At 39.9% G+C, this 24,805-nt stretch overlaps 1 protein-coding gene across 5 annotated transcripts in view; it reads left to right on the forward strand.

The window, feature by feature from the left end:
• The window catches only part of LOC113917567 (limbic system associated membrane protein), a 651,218-nt gene that overhangs the window by 579,400 nt on the left and 47,013 nt on the right, over positions 1–24,805 (forward strand). For all 5 annotated transcript variants that reach the window (XM_027585416.2, XM_027585415.2, XM_027585420.2 and 2 more), the window contains exon 4: positions 22,394–22,528. In XM_027585416.2, the coding sequence (XP_027441217.1) occupies positions 22,394–22,528 (135 nt within the window). The remainder of the gene's footprint in view (positions 1–22,393; positions 22,529–24,805) is intronic.

A 24,805-nucleotide genomic window follows, 5' to 3' on the forward strand; every position in this document is an offset into this window, starting at 1 on the left:
GAGAAGAATGTCTTTCTGGAGGAAAATGGACAGCAAGTATTGTTTGCATTAATCTGTACACTGAAATCTAAAAGCTCCAAATACATTATGTCAAACAAAACAAATTGATGTTTTGCAATAGTCACAGGCAATATTCAAGGCTTGATTAGATTTAAATATGCAATACAAATTCTGCAAATGCTCCAAGAGGGAAGAATAAACCTATGAGATGGCAGAAGCTCAGTGTGTAAAATACTCCTAAGTGCTTGGGAACTCTGGCATCCAGCAAATGGGTAGTGGTCGGTTCCTTTGGGTATGCACTTTCATGGACTGACTCCTAGGGGAGGATCAAATCCTGGAGTGGTCTGCAGAGGGGGCAAAGGAGGATTTGGAAAGAATGCCAGAGGTTCTCTAGCATTCTAAGGCAAAAGTTCTGTGAAGTTTAACTGTGAGCATTTATTTACATATATGTAGTGTTTGCTAATTGGCGCACATTACCTATTTTGAACTTCTTAACCATCTTATAAGGCCATCAAGAAAGGCACTGACCTCTCTTTTACAGATGAGGAAAGTGAATTTTGGAGATTTTTAATGACTTGCCTAAAGTTAATGGCAAAACTGTAAACTCAGGTTCTCTAAATCCAGTTTCAAGGCTGTTATACTATTCAACCTTACTTATTTTGTAAAATAAAATGAAACAGTAAAATAAGGTAGAATGATCAGGAAAATCAAATGTAAATGCTAGAGTAAATTTTCTGAATCTTTGGCTATATCAAAAAGTTTTCAAATCTAATCTAATTAGACTTTAATCACCAAATATCTCATATTTTAGGATACATACCTCTTTTTTTTCTCAATTTCTTCCATCTCGAGCTATATATCTCCTTTCATTCTAGTCCCTTTTCCATATTTCTGAAATAGAACTTCTGCTATAGTTTAAAAAGCATGGAATGCAAATCCTGATTCTGCCACTTACTAGCTTTATTTTTTTTAATTTACTTAAAGATTTTATTTATTTGAGAGAGAGAGAAAGATTTTATTTATTTGAGAGTGAGACAGCACGTGCATGTGAGCTGAAGAGCTAAAAAGAGAGAGCAGGAGCACTGGAGCCTGTGGGCAGGGGGAGGGGCAGAGGGAGGGCAGGAACCTGGGGAGAAGCAGGCTCCGCTGAGCAGGGAGTCCAACCTGGGGCTCCATCTCAGGACCCTGAGATCATGACCTGAGCCGAAGGCAGACACTTAACGGACTGAGCCACGCAGGCACCCCTACCTCTTACTAGCTTTATAATCTTGAAAAACGAATTCAGATCCTTGGTCCTCACCCACACTATAACTATATTGTGATGTTATAGTTCCTGGATTAACAAGTTTGTGTGGAATTGCTTAGCACATGCCTGATTTACAATAAGCTCTCAATAAATATTTATTTGGTGAAGCAGTATTCAGTTCTCTTCTCCTTCCCCACTATCTGTGCAATCTTAGGCCAGATACTTAATAACCCTGAACTTCAGTTTCCTCATCTTTAGAGGTAATAATGCTTTTATTACAGAGCTTTCAAGAAGGTTAAGTAATATAATTCATGTGGCATTCTTAGCACATAGTTTTCACTCAATAAATGCTTATGGTTCTTTCTCTCCCTTATTTTTGTTCTGTACTCCATTTAAACTCTTCTCTCCATGTTTCATCTTCAAGAATCTCAGGTCTATTTTCTTCCCCACCTCCTATTGCTATCCTTCTCCTGGCACTCATACTTCTTCTCTTTCCCAGATTCTACTTCTGATTTTCTCTTGTACTCCCCTCACTAGTACCCTTTCTTCATCCCTGATGCCTTCCCTCTTGTCTGTGCCAACTTTCAAGAGCTAAAGTAGAAATCAGGTAATGTCTAAAGGTGACAGATGGAGAAATCCCACCTGCCCAGAGAACTTTTCAAGCTGATCCAAACACTGAAGGATAAATGATTTAGATGTCTTTGATTTGGGAGCATAGAGACAACAAAATGTATTGAACAATAGAGATCCCCTTGACTCCTGCCTTCCCTATGTGCATGTACACACACACACACACACGCATATACACACACACATAAGCTTGCCCAAAAATTATGCATGTGATCACTTCCTCACTCATTCTTGTGAGTCCTTTTATCTTTGTATTTATATTTACTTTTCTTCACTCATTTTCAGAACTTCAGAAATAACGGATTATGTAAATCAATAAAAATCTAAGAAGAAAGTAAAAAGGACATAAAAGGGAGATGCTGAGATATGAATGACAACTTGGCATGGACGTTTTAATTCTTTTAGAACAAGCAGCATCCTCTTAACACTACTAGACAAGCTGTACACTTGTTCTGAGCAGCTTGTAACTTTCTTCTTTCTCACAAGGCACTCTGCTACATGGTATAAGGATGTTTCTGAGTCCAGCTGGTGATCACATTATGTCCTGAGGCAAAATGATTGGTGGTATGTGCCATACTTTTTCTAGCTTGTATAAAGCAGATGCTATCCCTGCTCTGCTCATTCACATAGATGTTTAAATTTTCCTAGACTCTTACAAAACTTCAACAGTACCCCCTGGAAAGTCAGGCAATAGGGCAAATTCATCTGAGATATAGAAAAAAAAATGTAGGGGAGTAGGAACTTGGAGATACTTTCTCTCTCCGTCTCTCTCTCTCTCTCTCTTTCTTTCTTTCTTCTTCTCCCGCCTTTCTCAATCTCTTTCTCTCTCACACACACACATACATACACATTACTTTCATGTTGGTTTTCTTTGGGTGGAGTTGCTCTTTGTACACTGGAATCATTTAAGCAGGAGTATGTTGTGTTTGGTATCTCTTTTATTCCAGCACTGAACAGCTAATATTGTTTTCCTTTAAGTCTCTGCCTTTCCTGAGACCTTCTAGGGCTTTGGAATCTTCAATAGTAAGGTTGATTTCCCAGAGCTACACCTTTCTAAGGATGATTGTCTTCCGATTCCCTATAGCCATTTTTTCTCTGACCCTGCTGAATGGACTTACTCTCAGTCTTGAGCATTGACCCAGGGCAAAGAGGAAAATGTAAAATAAGTTTGTTGGTGGGGGGCGCAGGTATCTCTATATTTCAGGGTCTAAACTTGTGGCCATTCCAAGCTGCCAGTCACTATGAGAATATCATGCCATTTTTTTCTGTGGTCCATCAATTTTAAGAACTCCCAGGCAGCATAAAATAAGAAAATGTTTTAATGTCAGTTTGGGATACTACTACTCTCAGAGGGGAAAACTTTTCAACTCTTGGAAATATGATTTTTAGTTTCATAATTTGAAAGCTCCATGACCAATTCTTGTGCATTTCTCTCCCATCTTGTTTGCATGTGATTTCATATAATGGTTTTTCTCTGCTGTGGGTACCAAATGCTGTGCACCATACAAGTTTGTGATCATCATCTTTCCAGCAGGCAAAAGAAATGCCTGGGGCCTTTTCAGCTTTTTTAGAAAGAAACAAGTATAAGGCTATTAGTCTGATTCTAACTTTTATGGCATTTCTCTTGGGAGCAACTCCACAGCAAGTGCTGCAATCTCTTCCCTAGAAAATAGTTCATCTCATACCCACAGTCAGAGCTTTGAAAGCTTTCTTTATGTGGTGGCTAGTTTACTGAAGCTGGGGCAGAGGAACTGGTGAGTCGGGGTGCCTTTGTGAAGCTTCTGTACTCAAAATGTACATCAGCATCATCCCCACGGCATTAAAATGAAGATCCCTAGGGCTCCCCATAAACCTACTAGACTAGAACTTCTGGAGCTGAGCCTAAGAGTCTTCCTTTTTAAAAGACATTCCCCTGATGATTTTTCCTAGTTTGTGAGCCACTGCTTTCGATCGATATTTAGGGTGACCTAAAATGAAAGTTGACTCTTGGGTGTTGACACTATACTTAATTGAAAATAATTGCTTAGATCCTAGATCATAGAATGATCTCTCTGAAATACATTTTTGTTGTTACTTACTATATTACCTGATTTAAACACAACAGCCCAATGAAAAATGCGGTTCTTCAGACTTGCACATTAGAATCTATTGCTTTATACCATCCAAATTAATGAATATTCACAGGACAAGCAAGTTCTGTCAAACTTATATTTGCTTATATAATTTGCTTCTGACAAGCAAATTATTGATGACATGTTATCAATAAAATGGTTCCCTAAATAGTTATGTCCCCTTTCCATTTTAGTGTTGTCTTATTATGCTTTGTTGTATCTTCCCAGCACAGTGCTGGGTGTGTAATAATTGTCAAATTAAATTCTCTAATATGCTTTCTTTTCTGAGGCGCTGGTACTCCGCAAAGATTACAAAGGGAGAGCTACACTTCTTGTATTTCTCTCTCAGTCTCTCTCATTCTCTCTCTCTCCCTCTCTCTCTCTCTTTCTAGCATGAGCTCATCTAAAGCTCATAAAGAGTTCATCTTTATGAGGAACCCAAGGATGTCAAATAATCTCCTGACCATATTTGGTTTTTCATTAATGGCTATCAAAGTTTGGACCATCAGGAGTTGATCTACCATCCCTATCATTGCTTGATTTTAGTTTATTCCTTGAGCATAATTGCACTGATGTGTCCTTTGGAAACTGTTTCAATGGTTTTCAAACTATTGGCTAAGGAACACCGGTGTTCCAGAAACTATACTTAGTGGTTCTGCTGCTAAAATGGAATATTGGCATTCTTTTACTGATACATAGAATTCATCGAATTCTGCTGAACAGAATTTTAATTGATTGAAGGTTGTCCCAAGAAACATTCTTAAATTTTTTGATGTTTACAACATTTTTTTTCTGAATTAAAATTTAGTGGTGTCCAATTTGGATAAACACAAAATAACATAATCAAATATTTAGCTTTTTGTATTTGGACTTGTTGTTAGACAAAGAGTACTATGATTTTTGGAGTGCTCTGCTACCTGAAAAATTTGAGAACCTGTATCCTGAATTGTAATTTGGAAAAGTTACAAAAAAACTATCTTTTCCAGCAAATGGAGATTAAATCTATAAGATTAAATTTTGTGAAATTACTTTGAAACTTTCTTTCTATCAAACTTCATTTTAAATATGCCTCAAGTTTCTTATTTTTGACCCTTTAGTAAAGACTATATTCTTGCTAATTTGGAGAATAATTCCACATTCCTGCTAACCCAAATTCAGTCACTTACCTTTCTCCAGCTTTCCTTGAATGTATTTTACTCCTCTCTCTCTCTCTTTCTCTCTTTCTCTCTCTCTTTCTTCTCATTTTCTTCCAAATATCTTTCATCCTTAAGTTGCTTTATGATATTCCAACTTTGACTTCTTAATGGAGAGAAGAACAGATTACTCAATGGACAGTGCTTGGATAGGGGAAGGAGGAGGTCAAGCATCTGACTATTTTGGAATTGCATCTTCTTTTGATTAATGTGGATGCAACCTAAACATGCTCTACCTAAGGTTTAACTAGCCTCACTGGAGCCCATGCAGTTCATGGCAATGGCCGATAACTCTCATCCATGACAGCACTTGACAGCTCTCTGGGTAAACATTCCATTAGATAAGATTTGAATATAGGAACAAATCTTTCATTATCTCTGTTGTGCAGAGAAAGCCTTGGTAACCTACCCAAGCCTAAACCTAAAGTCCTTGGACCACCTGGAATGATATCAGGACCAGGGATATTGTTTTTAAAAAATTATTTGGGCCTCCAGTCCTGTAAAGAGAACTGAAGGTTATCACTATGTTGTCAGGAATGACCACTCCAAACTTTGGCGACTCTTAAGCTTTCCTAACCTAGCCACCTTTGCAATCATGTGCTCATGTATTCACTTACTCTCAGATGTGTAGAATGACAGGTAATCACTTCTTAGCATGGTTATTTTTATGTCATATCCAAATGAAGTCTTTCTGTGAGCAGGCCTAGGCTCAACCAACCTCTGTCTGCCCTGACTGCCAACAGGCTGATTTTGTTGGTATCTATAAGTCTACTCTAGGCTGCAACAGTCCAGTACTATTTTCTCCCTGCTCTTATGCTTCCCCACTGTCTGCTTTGCTTGATTTCTTTCTATGACCTCCTTGTACCTTCTTGTTTGCTGAAGGAACTTCCCCTCTCACTTTTCTGCCTTTGCATCTTCCCTGTGATCTCCTTTGTGGCTGACCACAGCCAGTCAGTCGCTAAGTTTGCGTTCAGGAAAAACCATTTGTCCGAAGAGGGTGATTTGAGGTGCTTCACTTATTTCACCTTGAAATTGCAAGTTTTTGGTTTTAGGCCAGGAACCTAAAATTTCATCAGTAAATGTTGCATTGAGATATTGATATAGTCGGGTTTAGCCTTTAGGAAACCAACAGTATTTTAGAATAGTATACAAGGAAGAAAATACTGAGGAAATTTGAAAGCCTAGGATTTATTGAAGGTATTCCAAGACCTTCTGCTGAGAATTTACCCAACTATCTTCTGAAGAACTGGCTATTAATTGTTCTCATCAAGATATGAATTGGCAATTTTAAAAAACCACCTAGCATGACCTCAAATGGACCTGAAGACTTCCAGTATGTTTTATACCTATTCCAGGACTGACTTACTTGGGGGTATATACGACATGTATAGACACGCCCTCTTTATCCATATCTGCACCTGATTTCGTATCAAGACTTAGATATTAATAAGAATGATTTTCTGCCCCAGTATTTACTGCTTCTTCCTTAGGTACCTGAACGATTTAGACGTGCGAAGCCAGAATCGTGTAAAATGTGCTCTCCGAACTGTGACCCCATCCCTAATAGTGTCCCCTTCTTCCATTCTAGTCCTTGTGAGTTCCCCAGAACCCATTCCCGCAAGTCCCTATCCTGATTGCCTGCAGGCTGACAAGTCCCTTAGGTGTTAATTGCGAATTAAGACATTAACTGATAAAAGGTATAACCACTTGCATTAATATTTGCATTGCACAAAGAGTCTTAATGGGAAAATAATTAAGCTTTAAAGTTTGATTTCTTTGAGGCAATTTATCCTGCCTGGAAACCTGTCAGATCTCTCCAGGCAGGCAGCCCCCACTTTGCATCACCTAATCTGCCTGCACATCATGCTGGCCACATATAATTTCAGTGTGACTCTGCAACCAGACTATTAGAGTGTGGAGGGGGATAGCTTGGAATCCTATGTAACATGATCCGAAGACATTAAATCTCTCATCTGTTTATAAATTAATTTACTCCTAGAGGATCTTCCAATACTTGAGAAGGTCAGTAGCCATCTGTCTGTCATTCTGCAAGTTCACAGTTAGTTTATCGACTGATCAAAGAAGATTTTGTAACAAAGTTCGTGCATAATGGAGGTAAGAAAGGCAATTTGCGATTTGTTGCCCAACTTTGCATATAAATGACCTATTCTTTTGTTACTTTGACAATTTGAAAATCTAGTGGCCATGCCCAGCAAAACACGGTGAATTGCAGGACAGAAAGAGGATAGGACAACAGACAATTGGGAATTGGGACCCAGGCTTTGTTTAGAGTTCTAGGCAGGCAAGCAGGTAGTCAGCGTTGGCTTTTGTCAGGAAGCTAGTGTCTCGAACTGGTAGGCAAGATGGAGATTAGTACCAGGAAGAGAGCTAAAACTTTTAAGATATGGTATAATGGTTAAAACACCAGAATCACACAGACATCGTGGCTTTGCCCTTTACTATCTATGTGATGTTGGGAAAGTTCTTTCACTTTGCTAATCCTAAGCAACATCAGTTGTAAAGAAAGAGAAAAGAATATGCCTATATAGATAAATGAACTAGCGTATGTAAGCATCTCTGTGTGACACAAAATGGTAACAACAAATGGAGGTTTGAATTGTTAGCTCAAGACAGGGAATTGAGTGTCACATTCAATGCAGAATGTTGATTCTTCTGATGAATACTTAACTTTTCTCCTTCAGTCTTCCCTGACCTAAAAATTGGATTGATCCCTGATCATGGGCCAAGGTTAAACTTGTCATCTAAAGTTAATTGAAGTCCCTTGAGAGAAGAAAAGGGTTGTGCCCCTGAATGACAGACTACTAAAATCAGGTGGCTGGTTCCCAAATGTAAGTGTGCCCAGGGATCACTTAGGGAGCTTTATAAACACATGGATTCCTGGGCCTCACCTCTGCTGGTTCTGACTACATAAGTCTTTGAAATGACACAGTGATCCACATATATAATAAGTTCCCAGTGGGATTCTTATATAGGTGGTCCATGGATCACACTTTGAGAAACAATAGAGTAGATGCTGACAGGAACCTGAGATAAGCTGATTACTACAGCTGGGCATGGTATTAGCATAATTTTTCTAAAGTGAAAGCAAAAGAAAAAAAATACATTGATTCACATAGCTACTTTTTTATTTTAAAAACAGTGGCAAGAGTTTAAAAATCTATCTGAGGAAATATTTTCTGCAAATATCTGATGCATGGAGGACATTGTATTAGACAATATATTTGACTGAAGTTTATGAACAATATAGAGTAATGTATTAGACAATATATTTGACTGAAGTTTATGAAATACATAGAAAATGTGTTCAAAAGGGTAATTTTTTATAGTCTTTATAGAAAAGCCTGTGGTCTCACTTCGGTGAAGCCATTTCTAGGAAGTGCAGAAATAATCATGGTCCAACTGGTTTGCTTTCTAAATACATGATCCTTTGATAGACTCCAGAGGCTCTTAAATAAATGGATGGTAGCATGCTGAGTAGATATGCTGTCTCCGTCAGTTTGGGCTGCTATAACGAAGTACCATAGAGTGGGTGGCTTACACAACAGACATTTATTTCTCATAGTTCTGGAGGCTGAGAAGTCCAAGATCAAAGCGCCGGCAGGTTCAGTATCTAGTGAGAGCTCACTTCTTGGTTCATAGATGGGTGTCTTCTTCCTGTCCTCACACAGAAGAAGGGGCAAGAGAGCTTTCTGGAGTCCTTTCTTAAAGGGCACTACTCCCATTCATGAGAATTCCACCCTCATGACTTAGTCACTTCCCAAAGGCCCCACATCTTAATACTACCACTTTGGGAGTGGGATTTCAATACGCTTTGTGGTTATCACGGGTCTAAAACAAGCATTTGACAGATCCTAGGTTGAAATCCATTAAAGCAACTGAATCTCTGAATAGTTATTCTGGTGGTTGCAGTGAGATCCTTATAAGGTAGGTGTGAGAAGTGAGGGGGACAAACTTTTAAACAGAGTGTTGACGAAATGACTTCAACACAAGACTGGAAAGTTGTCAGTTATGAACAAATGCTTGAGTACATTTCAGTGCTTGGTTGAGATAGAAAGTCTGTGCTGTATAATGTGGAAAAAAGGACTGAGCCTGATATTTTTGTATGGCAGGTATTTGTTATAACGTGCTCTCTCCATCCAAAAAGGTCTCCATGTGGACCCTATAAATGGTATTTTTTAAGGAAATAATTGTATATTTTTTGCCTGTTAGCTGCTGCAGGACCTAAACCACTAGCAAAAGTTAAAGTTCCCAGTGAGAAAGAGATAGCTGAGTTTTGCTTGCTGAAGAATTATAAACGAAGAAGCAAACTAGGACAAAGGATGGGTTCTTTCTACCCACATCTCAGACCTCTTTTCCTTTCCTGGAAAACTTACATTCATATCATTAAGGAAACAGCTTGGGATCATTCTTATAATATTCAGGTCCAAGGTCTATGACCATAGTGGGGCACAGAGATTTATGGGTAATGGTACCGCATCTAGGCTAGCAGGCTATTAGTCAGTGACAGAAATAAAATAAGAAGCATCCAGTCTTGGAAGAAAGGAGACATCAACAACTAGATTATGATGGGCCAAGTTCATGGTTTGGCCCCACATTAGCCCCAGCTGGGGACTGGAATGAGATCGGAGCACCAGTGACAAGGACAGAAGACTCAAGCAAACTGGCACGCAGAGTAGAGAATTGGTAGGGAAAAGGTATGAGTGTGCATATAGGTACCAGCCGCCTTCAGTGTCAGCACTGCTGTCCAAAGCCCTCTCAGTAGTGAGAGAAAAACTTCTAAGGAAGACCAGGCTTGCATCTCAGTGCTTCAGGGCAGAGTGGGCTGGCCCTGCAGGTCACAGTTTCTTGCTAGCAACAGTCAGACAGTACAGAGGGTAGGGGAGAACCGACAATGGGTGCGTACGGTCACTAAAACTCTTTATTGTCCAGCTAATTAGGGAATTGTTCTGTTTTTCTACAAATCGACTTCCTTGCTGGTATTCCTCCTGTCATTTGGTATCGGTGTCTTACTTCCATATTAATTCTTCTGTTTTTATGCCAGAAATAGAAAAATCTCAGAGATTTTCTTTTTCATTATGAGAAACCTACCCTGAGGAGACAGCCGAAAGGGTGAATATATCTTTCCCCTATACTGGAATTATTAAAACCAATTCCATTTTTAAAAAACTTTTAATATAAAAGTAACATATGCTTTATGTCAAAATTCAAGCAATATAGGAGGGCATAAAATGAAGGGAAATTCCCTGACTACACACTTCTGGCCCTCTGGACTCCATAATCCAGAAGACCACCACCAGTATTATGTAGACATTGTATGTATACAAGCAAATGTGTTAAAAAGCATATATATGAATGTGAATACAACTTTTCTAACACAAACAAGATAAACTATAACTAGTATTCTGTAATCAATATATCTTAAATAGCATTACATGAATTAAGTTTTCTTAATTAAGTGAATACATTTATATAAAAAGCATGACACAGTAAGCATTTAATAAATACTAATAAATAATTCAAATATTTTGGGATAATCCTTTCCTCACTTCATTTTATCATTTTACAACTATACAGCATTTCAGAAAACCATAGATCAGTTTTGCTTGTCTGCCATTTTCATATGAGGAGATTTATGCTGTATTTATTCTGTTTTATTTATTTCACATAACATTATGTTTGGGAGATTACCCATATTGCCACTTACAGCTGTCATCTATTCATTTTCTTTGTTGTATGGTATTTTATTTTATGAATATGCAACAATTTATTTACTTTTTACACAATGTGGGTGTTTCCAATGCTGCTTGGAACACTGCTGAACATGGTAGTGGAATTGCTGGATCATATGCATGTGCTCAGCTTCAGGAGATACTGTCACACTGATTCCCCAGATAGTCAAACCAGCCTACTGACTTCAAACGTTCAACTTTGGAAGAAATGTGGCCCTTTTATGTCCTTTTTATTTAAATACATTTTTTATGTTTTCCTTTATGTATTTATTTTGTTGATGAAGGTTTTGAACTACAGAAAATACTTTTTGTACTACAGAAAAATACTTTCTATGTGGTCAGACTCATCTCTTTTTCTTTTTATGGCTCTATGTTTCATGACTTGCTTAGATGGTTTTCCCTCCTTCAATATTATCAAATTCTTGTCTATTCTTTTTGTATTCATATAGTTTAATTTTAAATTTTGAATTATTTGACACATCTGAATTTGTTTTGGTGAATAATATAAGGAAGCTTTTTTTTTTTCCCCTCAACAAGGGATAGCCTGTTGTTTCGACACCATTTAGCAACAATAAAAGAGAAAGATCATTCATTAGGGAGTTGTTTATAGTATTGATATATAAAACTATGTTTTTTTTAATATGGCTAATACCAGTTAGAGAATAGCAAAAAAGAACCTTATTCACTAGAAATAAGAAAATATAAAATAGAATAAGCTTAATGCAAAATTCTCATGACTTAAGAAGAAAAAAAATTGATGGATGAATTAAAAAAGACTTAAATGTGATACCTTATTCTTAGACAGAATCAAGATTATAAACCTATATCTCTGTAAATAAACCTATAAATCTGATACAAAACCAATCAAAAAGCTGAATATTTATTTTTGGTTTGATTTAGAAAATAATTCTAAAGTTCATCTGAAAAAGATATATGGAACCAATCATGAAAATTCTAAGAAATGACTATCCATATCTTTAATTAAAATGTATTAAAAGCTATGGTGGGGGTAGTCAGGGTTCAGTTGGGAGAGCATGCAATTCTTGATCTCAGGGTTGTGAGTTCGAGTCCCAGGTTGGACACAGAGTTTACTTAAAAAAAAAAAAGCTATGGTAATTCAACAGGTATAAACTTAACAGGTATAAAAACTCATTTTTATTACCCACTCTCCCCCAACATAGATTAAAAATTAAAGAATAAAATAGTAGGCAACTAGGCCAAGAATAGACAAAAAGAGTCAAAAGACAACAGAATCAAGAAATAAACCAAACTGTAAATAGGAGTAGCATTTAAAACCATTGACAAAAATATGATTAATAGTTTTTAACAGAAACTGGTTCACATATAATTTCCAAAACCTTTAATCCATTTTCCACTCATGTGAAGTAAAGTCAAGGCCTCCAGAACTGTTTAATTGTATTTATCCCTGATGAGAATGTAAGTTCCGTAAGAGTAAGAATAATATCTTTCTTCTACTTCCTATTTCTTATAATTACTGTTTATAATTGTACTTCAGAAGCCATGCTCTGCTATTCAGACCACACCCCACTTGCATATATGTTTTTAAGTATTTAGGCCTTTTATACTAAAAATTCGTGTTTTGAATTATTAATCTTATTCAGCATGTGGAGGCACCCATCTGTATCCCCTTTTCCCCCTAGATGGTTAGTTCCTTATTTTTGTCTATAGTTATCTTCCTTGGTTTATAAAGATTTCAGAAAATGAATGAATAAAGAAATGAAGAGTAAAAAAATAAGCTAGTTTTAGTCTTCATTTATATCCAGTTGTTTTGAAGGGATCTCCACTTGAATACCCTTTCAGGATTCAAATTCAACAGATATAAAAACCAAATTTTACTACCTATTTCTCCCCAACTTAAAATGTCATCCAGTCCACAAATCAGTCAAACCAAGAAATTCCGGGTCATCCCTTTCCTTCCCTCGCCACTTTAATTAAGGGGAATTTGTGAAATTCCCTGCCCATCGGGCTGGGCCAGTCTGGTGGGCTTTCTTCATTTCATCCCTCTAAACCTCTGTGATGGCCTTTTTCTCTGCCTTTGTTTTTATTTAAAAAGAAGTGGAGGAAACATCCTCATGCGGTGCTTTTTAAATGAAGTGACTTGTCAAGTCAGAGACTGTGGCAGTAATCTGAAAGGCAGTAAATTTAGCGACCCTCACTTGCACTGACAGCCTGTCACGCGCTTGAAACATAAATAGCAGTGGAGACAAATCGTTGCTGTTTTCCTATTAAGCTTTGGCCCACTAGCCTCGTAGACTTCCAGGAGCGTGTGGGCCGGGCCGGCGACAGCCACCGTTTTCCAGAGCAGGCGCAGCTCGCTCCTGGACCCCCCTCCGCCTCGACGCCAGCGCTCCCAACACTCCCGCTTCGATCCATCTGCTTGCCAGAAAGGCCAAAAAAATCCGGGGCCAGGATGGAGGGGTGCTGGTACACACAGGACTGCAACCCAAGCCAAGTGTTGATAGGGGTAATTCCTAGTTCCTGTGTTTTGGGCCCAAAGCAAGAAGCAAATTGCCATACTCCTCAGGATTATTCGCGTGGAGCGGGGAGCTTCCCGCCTTATGTTAAATGGGAACATTCTAAGAACATCAATTTAGTTCATACTTAAACCATTTCCTTTTCTGACCTACCCCCACTCCTTACTCCTCTTTTCTCTTCATTACTTATTTATTGACTTTAAGCAAGAACAGTTCTCTAAATTGGATCGAACAGCTCACTCAGCGGTGAGGCTAGCGGGAGAAGTGAGGCAAAGATTTGGGGGTGAGCCCAAATGAGGTCATTGCAACATGGAGGCCTAGAATGAAAGGGCAGAGGGCCAGATGGGGTTATTGCCTGCTTTGTTTTAATTACCTTTCAAAGGCTTCTGTGGCAGTCACAAAACTACACCTAGCGATTCTTCCACAGTGCAATTGCCCTGCTGAGTTTAACACATTCACTTACAAAATGCCAATTGATTTATGTGACTCTTGAAAACAGCAAGCTCTGTTCCTCACCTCTCTGGATATTTCATCCTCTGTCATGGCAGACGTTAATGACAGGTCACGTGACACCCCGACAGATCTGATGGCAATGGTGAGAGCTCATGGTTGTTGCTGCCTCTGACCACCAGTTCTAATCTCTACGTCACCCCCTTCTTATGAAATCATCCAGAAAACAGACACCTGCTGGAATTTTTATTTTTATTTTATTCCAAAGGACTTTTCCAAGGTTTTTGGTTTGGTTTTTTGTTTTTTTGTTTTTGTTTTTGTTTCTGGTTTTACCTCCCTGCCTCTTCTTCCCCACACCTTTAGGAAAACAAAAATGAAGTAAGACAGTGAGTTCCTGCTTTAGGACATCATGCTATGTCATACAAATGTTCTGCAGTCTCTACTACAATGGTTTGAATTCCCACCGATATCTATTATTACACATTTAATCCACATGTAGCCCCAGTCTCTTAACAACTCCGTATTTCTGGGTGCTTGAGGAACATACTCTCCAGGATGTTCCAAGAAAACCTGACACCAACCATGTGAAGAATGGAACTCATTATCTTCACTCCAGATTAAGCACTCCTTCCTAATTTCCCGAGTGGTGCCAATTGCATTCAAACCCAGGAGGTCCTTAGCTTTCAACATACGCGCTGCGTTAGAGTACAGTTCATAATGAAGAAAACTCAAATGGACTACAGGAGGACCCAGGGCAAGTGAAAGTCCCCAGTATGTGGCACACATTCCCTTCTTTGCCCTCACAGACATTGCCACTCTTTTCCACTGAGCCCAGACTCTGCCTCAGATTCCTTCTCAATATCACCCTCCCGGCAGCCATTGCCAATTAGTCAGGATTGATGATCACTATTTGACATCCTTGAAGAACCATCTCCACTTTCAACAGCAGTTCACAGGGCAGCTTAGCATAATAGAATGTAGGATTTAGCACCAAGAAGCTGGTACTGAGTGTAAGTGGTATTGATATAAAAAGGACTTTATTTTTTTAAATAAAAATTTGTGGTTTTTTAGATTTATTTATTTATTTATTTATTTAGAGAGCTGGAGCAGGGGGAGGGGGAGAGGGAGAGGGAGAAAAAGAATCTCAAGCAGACTCCACGCTCAGAGCAGAGCCCTATGTGGAGCTTGATCTCATGACCCTGAGCCGAAATCAGAATTTGGACGCTTAACCAACTGAGCCACCCAGGTGCCCAAAAAGGATTTTAAACAAGGAATTCCATGCTTATACACTGTGTTTTCTCCAGAAATGAAAGACAGAGTGGGAGGTAGAGAAGGAAGGAAAAAAGGGAGGGAGGGAAAAAGAGAGAGGGAAGAAGAGAGAAGAGAAGGAAGGAAAGAAGGAAGGAAGGAAGGAAGGAAGGAAGGAAGGAAGGAAGGAAGGAAGGAAGGAAGGAAGGAAGGAAGGAAGGAAGGAAGGAAGGAAGGAAAAAACATTATAAAAAATGCCATTTTACTCAGTACCTTGTGGGTGCTGGAAGGCTCCATTTGTACCTTCATTGAGATGCAGAGGTACTAAACACAGTAAATTCAGAGTCTTCACACCACCCCTCACATCATGCTGCTCATTTCTCCTACATGGAAAACTCTGTTTCAAATAGGTTAACCAGATTGCCACACCCTTTCACAATTTGCCAGCTCTGCTTTTCTGCACTTGTGTTTTCCAACTTCCTCAAAACTCACTCTTCCTAGTAACTCTTTCTTAATATAAGAAATCCATTCTACACTGTTCCTGTCCCTCCTTCGCTGCCTGTTGGCATCTGTGTGCACCAGTGTCTTCAGTGGAGCTTCTATAAATAAGTATGTGGTGCTAAACTTCTAAACTATCAGCTTTTTCTTCTTATATATTGCTTCATTTGGTTCTTTCAATAAGGAAGTTAAGTGGACAAACCTTATAAAAACTGAAGGCTGTCTCTTACTTCTTTTATCTATAACTGAGCCACATTGTTTTGGAAATTCCCCATTTCCCATTCTCAAACTCCCATCTTCTACTCAGTAGACAGAAATAGAGCAGATTCTGAGAGCTAAGAGACCAGCTAACGATAGCATCTCAGGGCACTGTAGTGATAAAAGCAGACATGCTTCGTTGGGAACCTGGGCTCCAGAAGCCCACAGACTGGTTCAAACCTCAGTTCTCCTTAACAACCTTATATACCTGGGCAAGTTCCTTTAGGGTCTTCTCTAAACCTGGATTCCCATGTTTCCTCATCTGTAAGCACTCAAACGCAGTATTGTGCATTAAATGAGATAATATCTGAGTCACCTAGCACAGTGCCTAGTACGTGTTTATTAAGTGGTAGCTCCATCAGCAGTCACTCGGCAATATTTCTGGAGCACCCCAGCATCCAGCATCGTGCTGCACACCCTGGTGCGGAAGGGAGGGGTCCAATGATGAGCAAAACCAGATACGGTCCCTACAATGGAAGATTCGCTATTATCGATACAATTCCCCTTGTAAAAAACGGAACACAGGGGCGCCTGGGTGGCTCAGTTGGTTAAGCGTCTGCCTTCAGCTCAGGTCAGGATCCCAGTGTCCTGGGATCGAGCCCCACATCAGGGTCCCTGCTCAGCGGGAAGCCCTGCTTCTCCCTCTCCCACTCCCCCTGCTTGTGTTCCCTCCCTTGCTGTGTCTCTCTCTCTGTCAAATAAATAAAGTCTTAAAAAAAAAAAAAACAGAACATAGGAAATCCTGATTTCAAGCCTAGCATTTAGAAGGGTGGAAGAGTTTCTAAAAACTGACACTAGACAGGAGGTAATGGTTAAGTGTGAGTACAATAACAGAATATCATGCCCCAGGAATAAAAAGGGTGTGTAGATGGCAGCTTCCGGTTGCATGCTGAGCTCAAACTGTGAACTAGCTGATTTTTTGTATGTGAAAGCAAAAAATGCAAACCGTAATGAATTGGATCTCTCTGGATGCCAAGAAAAATAACGCCAGGCCGTTCTTCTTCATTTGGCTCATGCTCATTCATAGAGCCAAAGCCAGTTGTGAATCTTTCCTGTCATTGTGCTTGCCTCTGGTTTCTGGGTACTAACTACACCGTTTGGGGCTGCAGAAGGCATGGGACCAATTCGCATAATCCACACCCTGTTGTGTCTTCCTATTCAAATGGGGAATTTTCTACAGCAGAGTAACCAAGCCCTTCCCTTCCATGTAGCTCAAATATCTCAATAGTCAAATGCCTCATTCTCTAGAGAACTCTCTCTTCTTTCATTTCCATCCCTCGAACTCTTCCTTAAAATCATCCCTATTGTATCACCATTGTATGTCTTCAATGCAGTGTTCCTCCCTGTGTCTCCTTAATTCTCTTCTGATTGCTACTAATGACGATTGTGTCTGCCCCCACCCCTGTCTTTCAGTCATGGATCATTTACCACCCCCCTCAACTCTCTCATGATGGGTGGTGAGAGGTGGGGATGAGAAGTGGTTTCAACCTTTGGACAGAAACACTGTCAAATGCTAAAGGATCTCTCAGCTGGGATGTGAAGCTGAGAAACAAAACTTCAAAGATCTAGAGAGAGATATGGCTGGAAATACAAACAGAACCCCATCACAGGCATATTTCTTTTTAGATTTCTTGGGTTTTTTTCTCTCTTCCATTCCTTTTTTTTTTTTTTTTTTTTTGCATGTTTGTGTGGAACATGATGTGCCAAAAAAAAAAAAAAAAGTAGGGAGTGAAGCAAAGACAGGAACAGGTGAGTATGTCCTTAGGAAAAAAAAAGAAAACATGAAACGTACTGTAAGAACAGAAACTTGTTACAGTATTTGAAGTTAGCACAGAAAACTTCAAATGGCATCATTGATTTGCAATCCTTTTTTCTTTTATTTTGAGAGGTAGAAGCTTGCTTTTGCACACCCTGTTCACTCTTTCCAACCACAGGCCCAACACGCATACGAGCACACGTACCTTGCAAGACAAGCTCCATTCCTTTGCTTTTCATTAATGTGTGTTTGTGTTAAAGCTAATCTGTTTACATCCACTAGTAAATATTCAAATTTAGGAGAGTAAAGAGAATGTCAATCCCATTTCAAACCCACCTTCCCTTCTGTGAGAGAATGATCTGCAGAGATATACTAAGACTCTTCTCAGAATAGGGGAAAAAATGATTTCTCCCTGTCCTAACATGTATGAATCCTTGGAATTCTACATTTTTAAAGTCATAAAACGCTCAAATTTTAACAAGTTTTCTAAATGCTATTTCCTGTACCTCAAATAAAAAAAAATGAAAGATATCATAATGATTATTAGGATAGTAGCCTTTTTTTTTTTTAAATCTCAAATAGGGCACTTGTTGTCATCTCTGGGGAATTTTTAAGAATAGGCCTGTTCTGTTTAGTAAGCAAATATTTGTGTTTTAGTGAATTTGTATGCTGTTTCCTAAAAGTTCAAGTGAATGGTTAAATATAAATAGCTATTTGTCTGTATGCCCGTGTGTATGTGGGAAGGGGAAGGAGGGGATGGGGGCAAGAGAGAGGAAGGAGAGAGACCAGTGCCACGGGAACGTACTTAATTTCAAGTGGCTGCTTGCTTCCAAATGCCTGGTTGACTTTGGAAATCTGAATCAATCAACATTTCAGATGTGAATCCACAAGTTTCACCAAAGCACAATATTCTGAAGCTGCTAAGATGGTGGCACCTGGCATACTTTAATTGGCGTGATTCCTGGCTGGTTTGCCTCTACGTTAGGGAACACAGAAGAGAACACTTTCCTCTTGCTGTTAGCTCCAGGCCCTTCTTTCTGACTTATGAAGAAATTTTAAAAGAACTAATATGTACCATTTGAGTAAACAGTGACTACGAGGGGATATGCTAATTATGTGCAGGAGTTTGAAAGGTGCATCCACTGAGGAGGACGAGAAGTTATTTAGCCTGGTAGCTGAAAATTGCCAGGAGACGCAAAAGCACATTAAGCAAAGGGAGATTTAAACTAAACATCAGATCCCAGAATAAATATAACACTCAGCGACGTGAGCAGGCTTGTGGAAATAGGTTGAGATGTTTAAAATACCAAAATATTGAAATTTGCATTTCAAGTGAACATTTATGCCAGGGCAGAAAATAATAGATAGGAACAAGAGAAAGGCCCACATTGTAGCCAGGGGGCTTTATTCCACCGGAGAATGTCACAACAGGTTAAGTGTCACACTCTGGCCTGAGAGCCTTCTTGAGGTTGAGAGAGTAGAGGGAAATGGGGACAGGACCCTTGGGTTGAGAGCAGCTAGTCAGAGTGAACTGAAAGAATGGAGGGGAAAAGTGCCCTGAGGCGGACAGATATACTGGGGCAAAGGGAGAGGAGCAAGAGACTCGGAGCGCATTTTAGAATTCTGACTCAAGGTGAACAAAAGCAGGTGTCCATGCTTTGAACAAATAATTGCACTTGATCAGATAAAAGGTATGTCATGGTGGCTGTTTCCACCTGGGGGCTCTATTGGTATGGCCACACCTTTTTTTTTTTTTTTAAGATTTTATTTATTTATTTGAGAGAGAGAGAGCCTGAGGGAGAGAGAGCACGAGTGGGGGAGGAGGGGCAGAGGGAGAAGCAGACTCTCTGCCGAGCAGGGAGCCCGATGCAGGACTCGATTCCAGGACCCTGGGATCATGACCTGAGCTGAAGGCAGACGCTTAACCAACTGAGCCACCCAGGCGCCCTTGACACACCTTTTTTTGAACCAACAACTCCACCCAGCAAATCCCTCCTCAGGACACAGCCAGAGATGCCCTGTCCAGCTTTTCAACAGCAGAGGACTCAGCATACCCTTTCTCCCCCAGTGAATCGAAAAGAATACAGTGTTGTTGGCCATCTCTAAGAAGACCGCACTTGTTCTTTCACTGACAGCTCAGTACCCACCCAGGAATGAGGTTGATGGAGTTGGGGGGGGCTGGCAGGGAAGAAATCCTATACCATTCAGAAATCATTTGGAACCCTTCTTTCTTTCTTTTCTTCTTTTTTTTTATTTTTTATTTATTTATTTGACAATGAGAGAGAGCACAAGCAGGGGGAGTGGCAGGCGGAGGGAGAGGAAGAAGCAGGCTCCCCGCAGAGCAGGGGGAGGCCGATTTAAAGATTTTATTTATTTATTTTAGAGATAGAGAGTGCACAAAGAGGGGGAGGGGTTGGGGAAGGGGCACAGGTGTGCTCAGCATGGAACCTGATGTTGGGCTCCATCTCACGACCCTGAGATGGTGACCTGAGCAGAAACCAAGAGTCAGACACTTAACTGAGCCTCCTGAGCCATGCAGGTGCCCCAAACTCTTCTTTTATTACAATACACCATTATTCTCAAAATCAGTAATGCTGTCTTACTGTCAATTCCACCGCTGCTCTCCAGATTTTTTTAAAGAATTTATTTATTTATTTTTGTGTGAGAGAGAGAGAGAGAGAGAGAGAGCGGGCACATGGGGGGGGTGCAGAGGGAGAAGCAGGTTCCCCGCTGAGCAGGGAGCCTGATGCGGGGCTCAACCCCAGGACCCCGGGATCATGACCTGAGCCGAAGGCAGACGCTTAACCATCTGAGCCACCCAGGCGCCCATTCACTCCAGATTTTTTAATGAGTTTACACCTATTTTGGCCTGGAGTTGTCAACATTGCCGTTTGTCTTCAGGGTATTTGCATTTAGCTACAAGATTTTAGCATCAATTAGTTGACATGACTCTCAGTCCACAGTTGCAAGTATGTAGGAAAGATTGTTTTTTTTCCTCCAAGCCCAAATTCTTCCCAGCTCATCCAATACAGCGGACTATTACCCTTCCTAAGATTTCTGTTTTCTTTCCTACCACATTCTACTCCTGCAGCATGTGAAGTCAGGTCTGACTGCTTCCCTGAATGTGGAGAAGGAAAAAGGTGAAAACACAGGGAAAAAAATTAATCTTTTATAGATAATATGCAGCTATTTACTTAACACACTAATTCTAAAACATTTTTAGTAGAAACATGTGCTAGAAAATGTGCAGGACTCCAGAACCAGATAATTCTATATAACTACTGCCTTTTGTTGTTGGGATTGTATAGTCTCCTCCTCAACACTAGTGATAGTGACAATTGACAGAAGACTTGAAGCTTAGAATAGTCCTGACAGTTGTGTTATAAGATGTTATCAAAGAGGCCCTGTGTTCTACTGGGAGCCTAGTTAACAGGCTTGGCTGACATATTTAGACAGTGAATTTGTCTCTGTGCTAGCTGTCTGTTATGTTGATTTGGCCATTGGGGAATTTCCAGAAAAGGAAAACAGCTTGTGGCATTTGAGCAAAGTTATTAATTGGTACCACTTAGTGTGGGTTGACCAAGAGCAAGATTTCTTCGCGGGGCAGGATTGTGTCCTCTTGCACCCTCCCCAACTGCTTTATCCTAACCCAACAGCAATGGGGTTTTATAATTTGTTCAATTTAGAGGGTTCAATTTAGCTAGAGTTAAAGTCCATAGGCCTTTTTGACCAAGCTCTTCCCCTGCTCAATCCCCTTCCCTCTTCATCTTCTTTTCCCTCAGTTCCTTTTCCTCCCCTCCCACTTCCTAGTCCTTCTCTCACTACCCCCACCTTCTTCCGGAAGAAAGTCATTTAATCAATTATACTCCACAGGAGGGGAATTAAACAAGCCTGCCTGTCTTGAAATTTCATTACTAAATGGACACATCCAACTTTGCGGAACTTTCCCAAAAGGACCTCCAGAGCCCTAACTCTAACTGATTAAGCCAATGATATTGAGCTCCCTACCACCCACCCCCATGTGACACAGTCTGTCACAAAGCACAGCATCAGCAGCACATCCTCATTTATCTGGTTCCTGGTCTGAAAGCCTCAATGATGAAGCAGTTTACAGCTTGACACTAAGCAAGGAAACCATAACTACATGACAGGGTTTTAAACATGACCTTTGTAAACAGAATTCCACATAATCTGAGGGAGAAGAATGAGTTTCTCAAAAGGAAACCGCTTTTCCTAATAACAACTTCGGTCAGAAGCGTGTTTTGCCACATGGTGTAATTGATGGTAACAGGGCTTCGACAGTAGTCCGTCTGAGCCCTTACAACTCTGTGCCCAATTCCCACTGTGTTCTGAGCCCTCAACCAGTGACCAATGGGTGTAGATGCATAAACACTCTAGCTTCTTGACCCTCAGTCAGGACAACTTTGAGTGGGACATGTGCTTTCCCCAGAGCTCCCTCATGGATTAAACCAAGTTACCTTGTGTGGGATGAGACCTGTACCCTCTCTTGGCTTCTTTCTCTTCCAGGTCCCACTTTCCTACTCACCTACTGGTTTTTCCTGAGAATGCTCCTTCCGTAATCACGTTCACCTGACTTTTTGTCTTGGGGTCTGCTTCTGTGGGACCTGACCTCAGACAAATGCATTGTCAAATTATTAAAAAAAACCATGTGTATTTACTGCTTCTGAAAAGAAAACATAGGTGTTCTACTGCATATTTTAAACCTAAAAAACAATCATGCAAATTTCTGTTTTTCAGGGAGAGAGTTTGAAGGAGAAGAAGAATATCTGGAGATCCTTGGCATCACCAGGGAGCAGTCAGGCAAATATGAGTGCAAAGCTGCCAATGAAGTCTCCTCAGCGGATGTGAGACAAGTGAAGGTCACTGTGAACTGTGAGTATAGCAAAAGCCAGCAGGCGCTGTGTGCCCAGGGCCCACCTCTACCACGAGCAAGCTCTAAAGATCCCATTAACAAAAGAACATTGCATTTCAAGCAGATGCTCCTCTGGTCAGGGATGCACATTTATACATTGGACACATCTCAGGGCAGGACTTGGCCTTTGAATTAGATAAATCAACTCTACCAACTCTAAATATAACCCATAATGCATTTAACAATACAGTCTGTCTTTTACTCAGACTACAGAATTAAGAAAACATGATCAGACAGCCCTAGCATTTCTGGCAATCACTATTTTGGTCTTTGTGGAGAATAAGTTCACACCACTTTGGAAAAAGAAACAATTCATATCTGCTTCAACTGGAATTTCTCTTATTGCATTGTTTATCAGAAGGCAATAACCCTTCCTCTGCTATTTAACTGATTGGCCTTGAGAACAAATTCAAGTCACTGTGGTCAGGTTATCATGTGTCCCCGATGGCTACCAGGGATACTTGATAAATTAGTTTGGCTATTTGTCCCAAAGTATGGGCATTAGAAACAAAGATTTCACTAAGATGCATAGGTAACGGTCATACTTTGAACTTCGCAGATGAAAAGATCCTTAGATGTAGTTCAAAAGACAGGGGGCAGGGGTGGATCCATATGATGTATGTCACCCAGCAAAGGAATAAAGAGAATTCGTTTACCCTGTTCAGTTAGGAGTGACCTTTCACATCATTCAAATTCAAGTTCCCACATCAAACAATTGTGGCTAGTGACAGGGACAAAGGGACATCCTGACAGTTCTCCCTTCCTATGCATTTAGAGCACACACACATACAAATACATCCCCTACACACCCATATATACATATGCATATATAACACACATACATGCATGTACATAGGCACACAGAGACAGATGCACAAACATGTTAACCCATATTTGAAAATATACTCTAGACCATTGTAAATTACTTTTCATTATCTTAAGCCTTCCATGAAGTTACCTATGTACCAGCAATTCTATATAAATTCTATATAAATTCCTTGTCATGGTAGATAGAACTGACTCCATTTTAGGGGTTGAGACTCTGAAGCCCAAGGAAGTAAAGTTGCTTTTCCAATGTAGAAGCAAGTGTAAGAAAAGGGATTCAGACTCTGGCCCATTTGATTCTAAAGCCCATGTTCTCAGGATGAAGAAGAAGAGAAGGCATTTTTCAATCCTTAGTAGCCATCATGGGCAGTACTGGACTAATGGAATTACATTTAATTCTCACAGTAAACTCATGAGATAAACATCATTAGTTATACTTTAAAAATCTGGAAACTGAGGCACAGAGAGCTGAGGAAACTTGTCTGAGGTGACCTGGTCTACGCCGGGTTGCACTATTTCCCATTACCCCGCTTTAGCCTTGCAGCTTTCCTAGACAGTGAAACCCCCTTCACCCCAATATCTAGAAGAATCCAATACATAGGACTCTGCCATAGACACCTATGGCAATCATTTCCAAGAAGCGAGGGGTACATTTGATGAGCTCTGAAGTGCTTTTGTCCTGGAGATGTCTGCGACTTTTTTTTTTTTTTTGTAATAGTTTTGAAATGCCAGTATTACTATTCTTTTTCAGTGCTGGGTGTGTTTCAAAGACACATTAATGATCTTAATGTTATAAAATGCTTTAGGACCTTTTTTTCACATGAAAGGCAATTTCTCTGGGTGTTTATATAAGTTTATAATTAGGTTAGTTAGGTTCTTTTATGTACACACAGCCATGCCATCATCTTCCACCTCTTCTCTGACTTTTAGAGTTAAGATTTCATTTTCTTTTAATTGACCTTCATCTTAATTAGATTTCTGAAAGTCCAATCATGGAGTACATAGAAAATATTTATGCTTCCATTGTGTGAAACATCAAAGTGGCCCGCATTGCAGATGGTTCCCAAGATCAAAGCCAGCCGCCTGGGCCCTATTATTATTAGCGCAATTAGTCTGACATTGCTCCTTCTTGACTGTCCCCATAGTGTAACTTAGAGCAGAAGAAAATACTGATAATTTTTAAGAAAAGGCTTTTATGAAGATGTGAGCTTTTCCTAGTGATGAGTGAACCATGGAAGAATATAGACAGAACCTCAAGATTCTGAAAAGATATCTAATAACAAATTACATGAAGTTTTATAATGAGCTTAGTTAAACATACAAAATGTATGTCCTAACCAGCAGCACCTAGCACATACCTGACCTTATAAAAATTGCTCAGTGAATGTTGACTGAATGAGTAGGTAAAAACT

The sequence above is a fragment of the Zalophus californianus genome, chromosome 1 (genome assembly GCF_009762305.2).
Source record: "Zalophus californianus isolate mZalCal1 chromosome 1, mZalCal1.pri.v2, whole genome shotgun sequence".
Classification (NCBI taxonomy): domain Eukaryota; kingdom Metazoa; phylum Chordata; class Mammalia; order Carnivora; family Otariidae; genus Zalophus; species Zalophus californianus.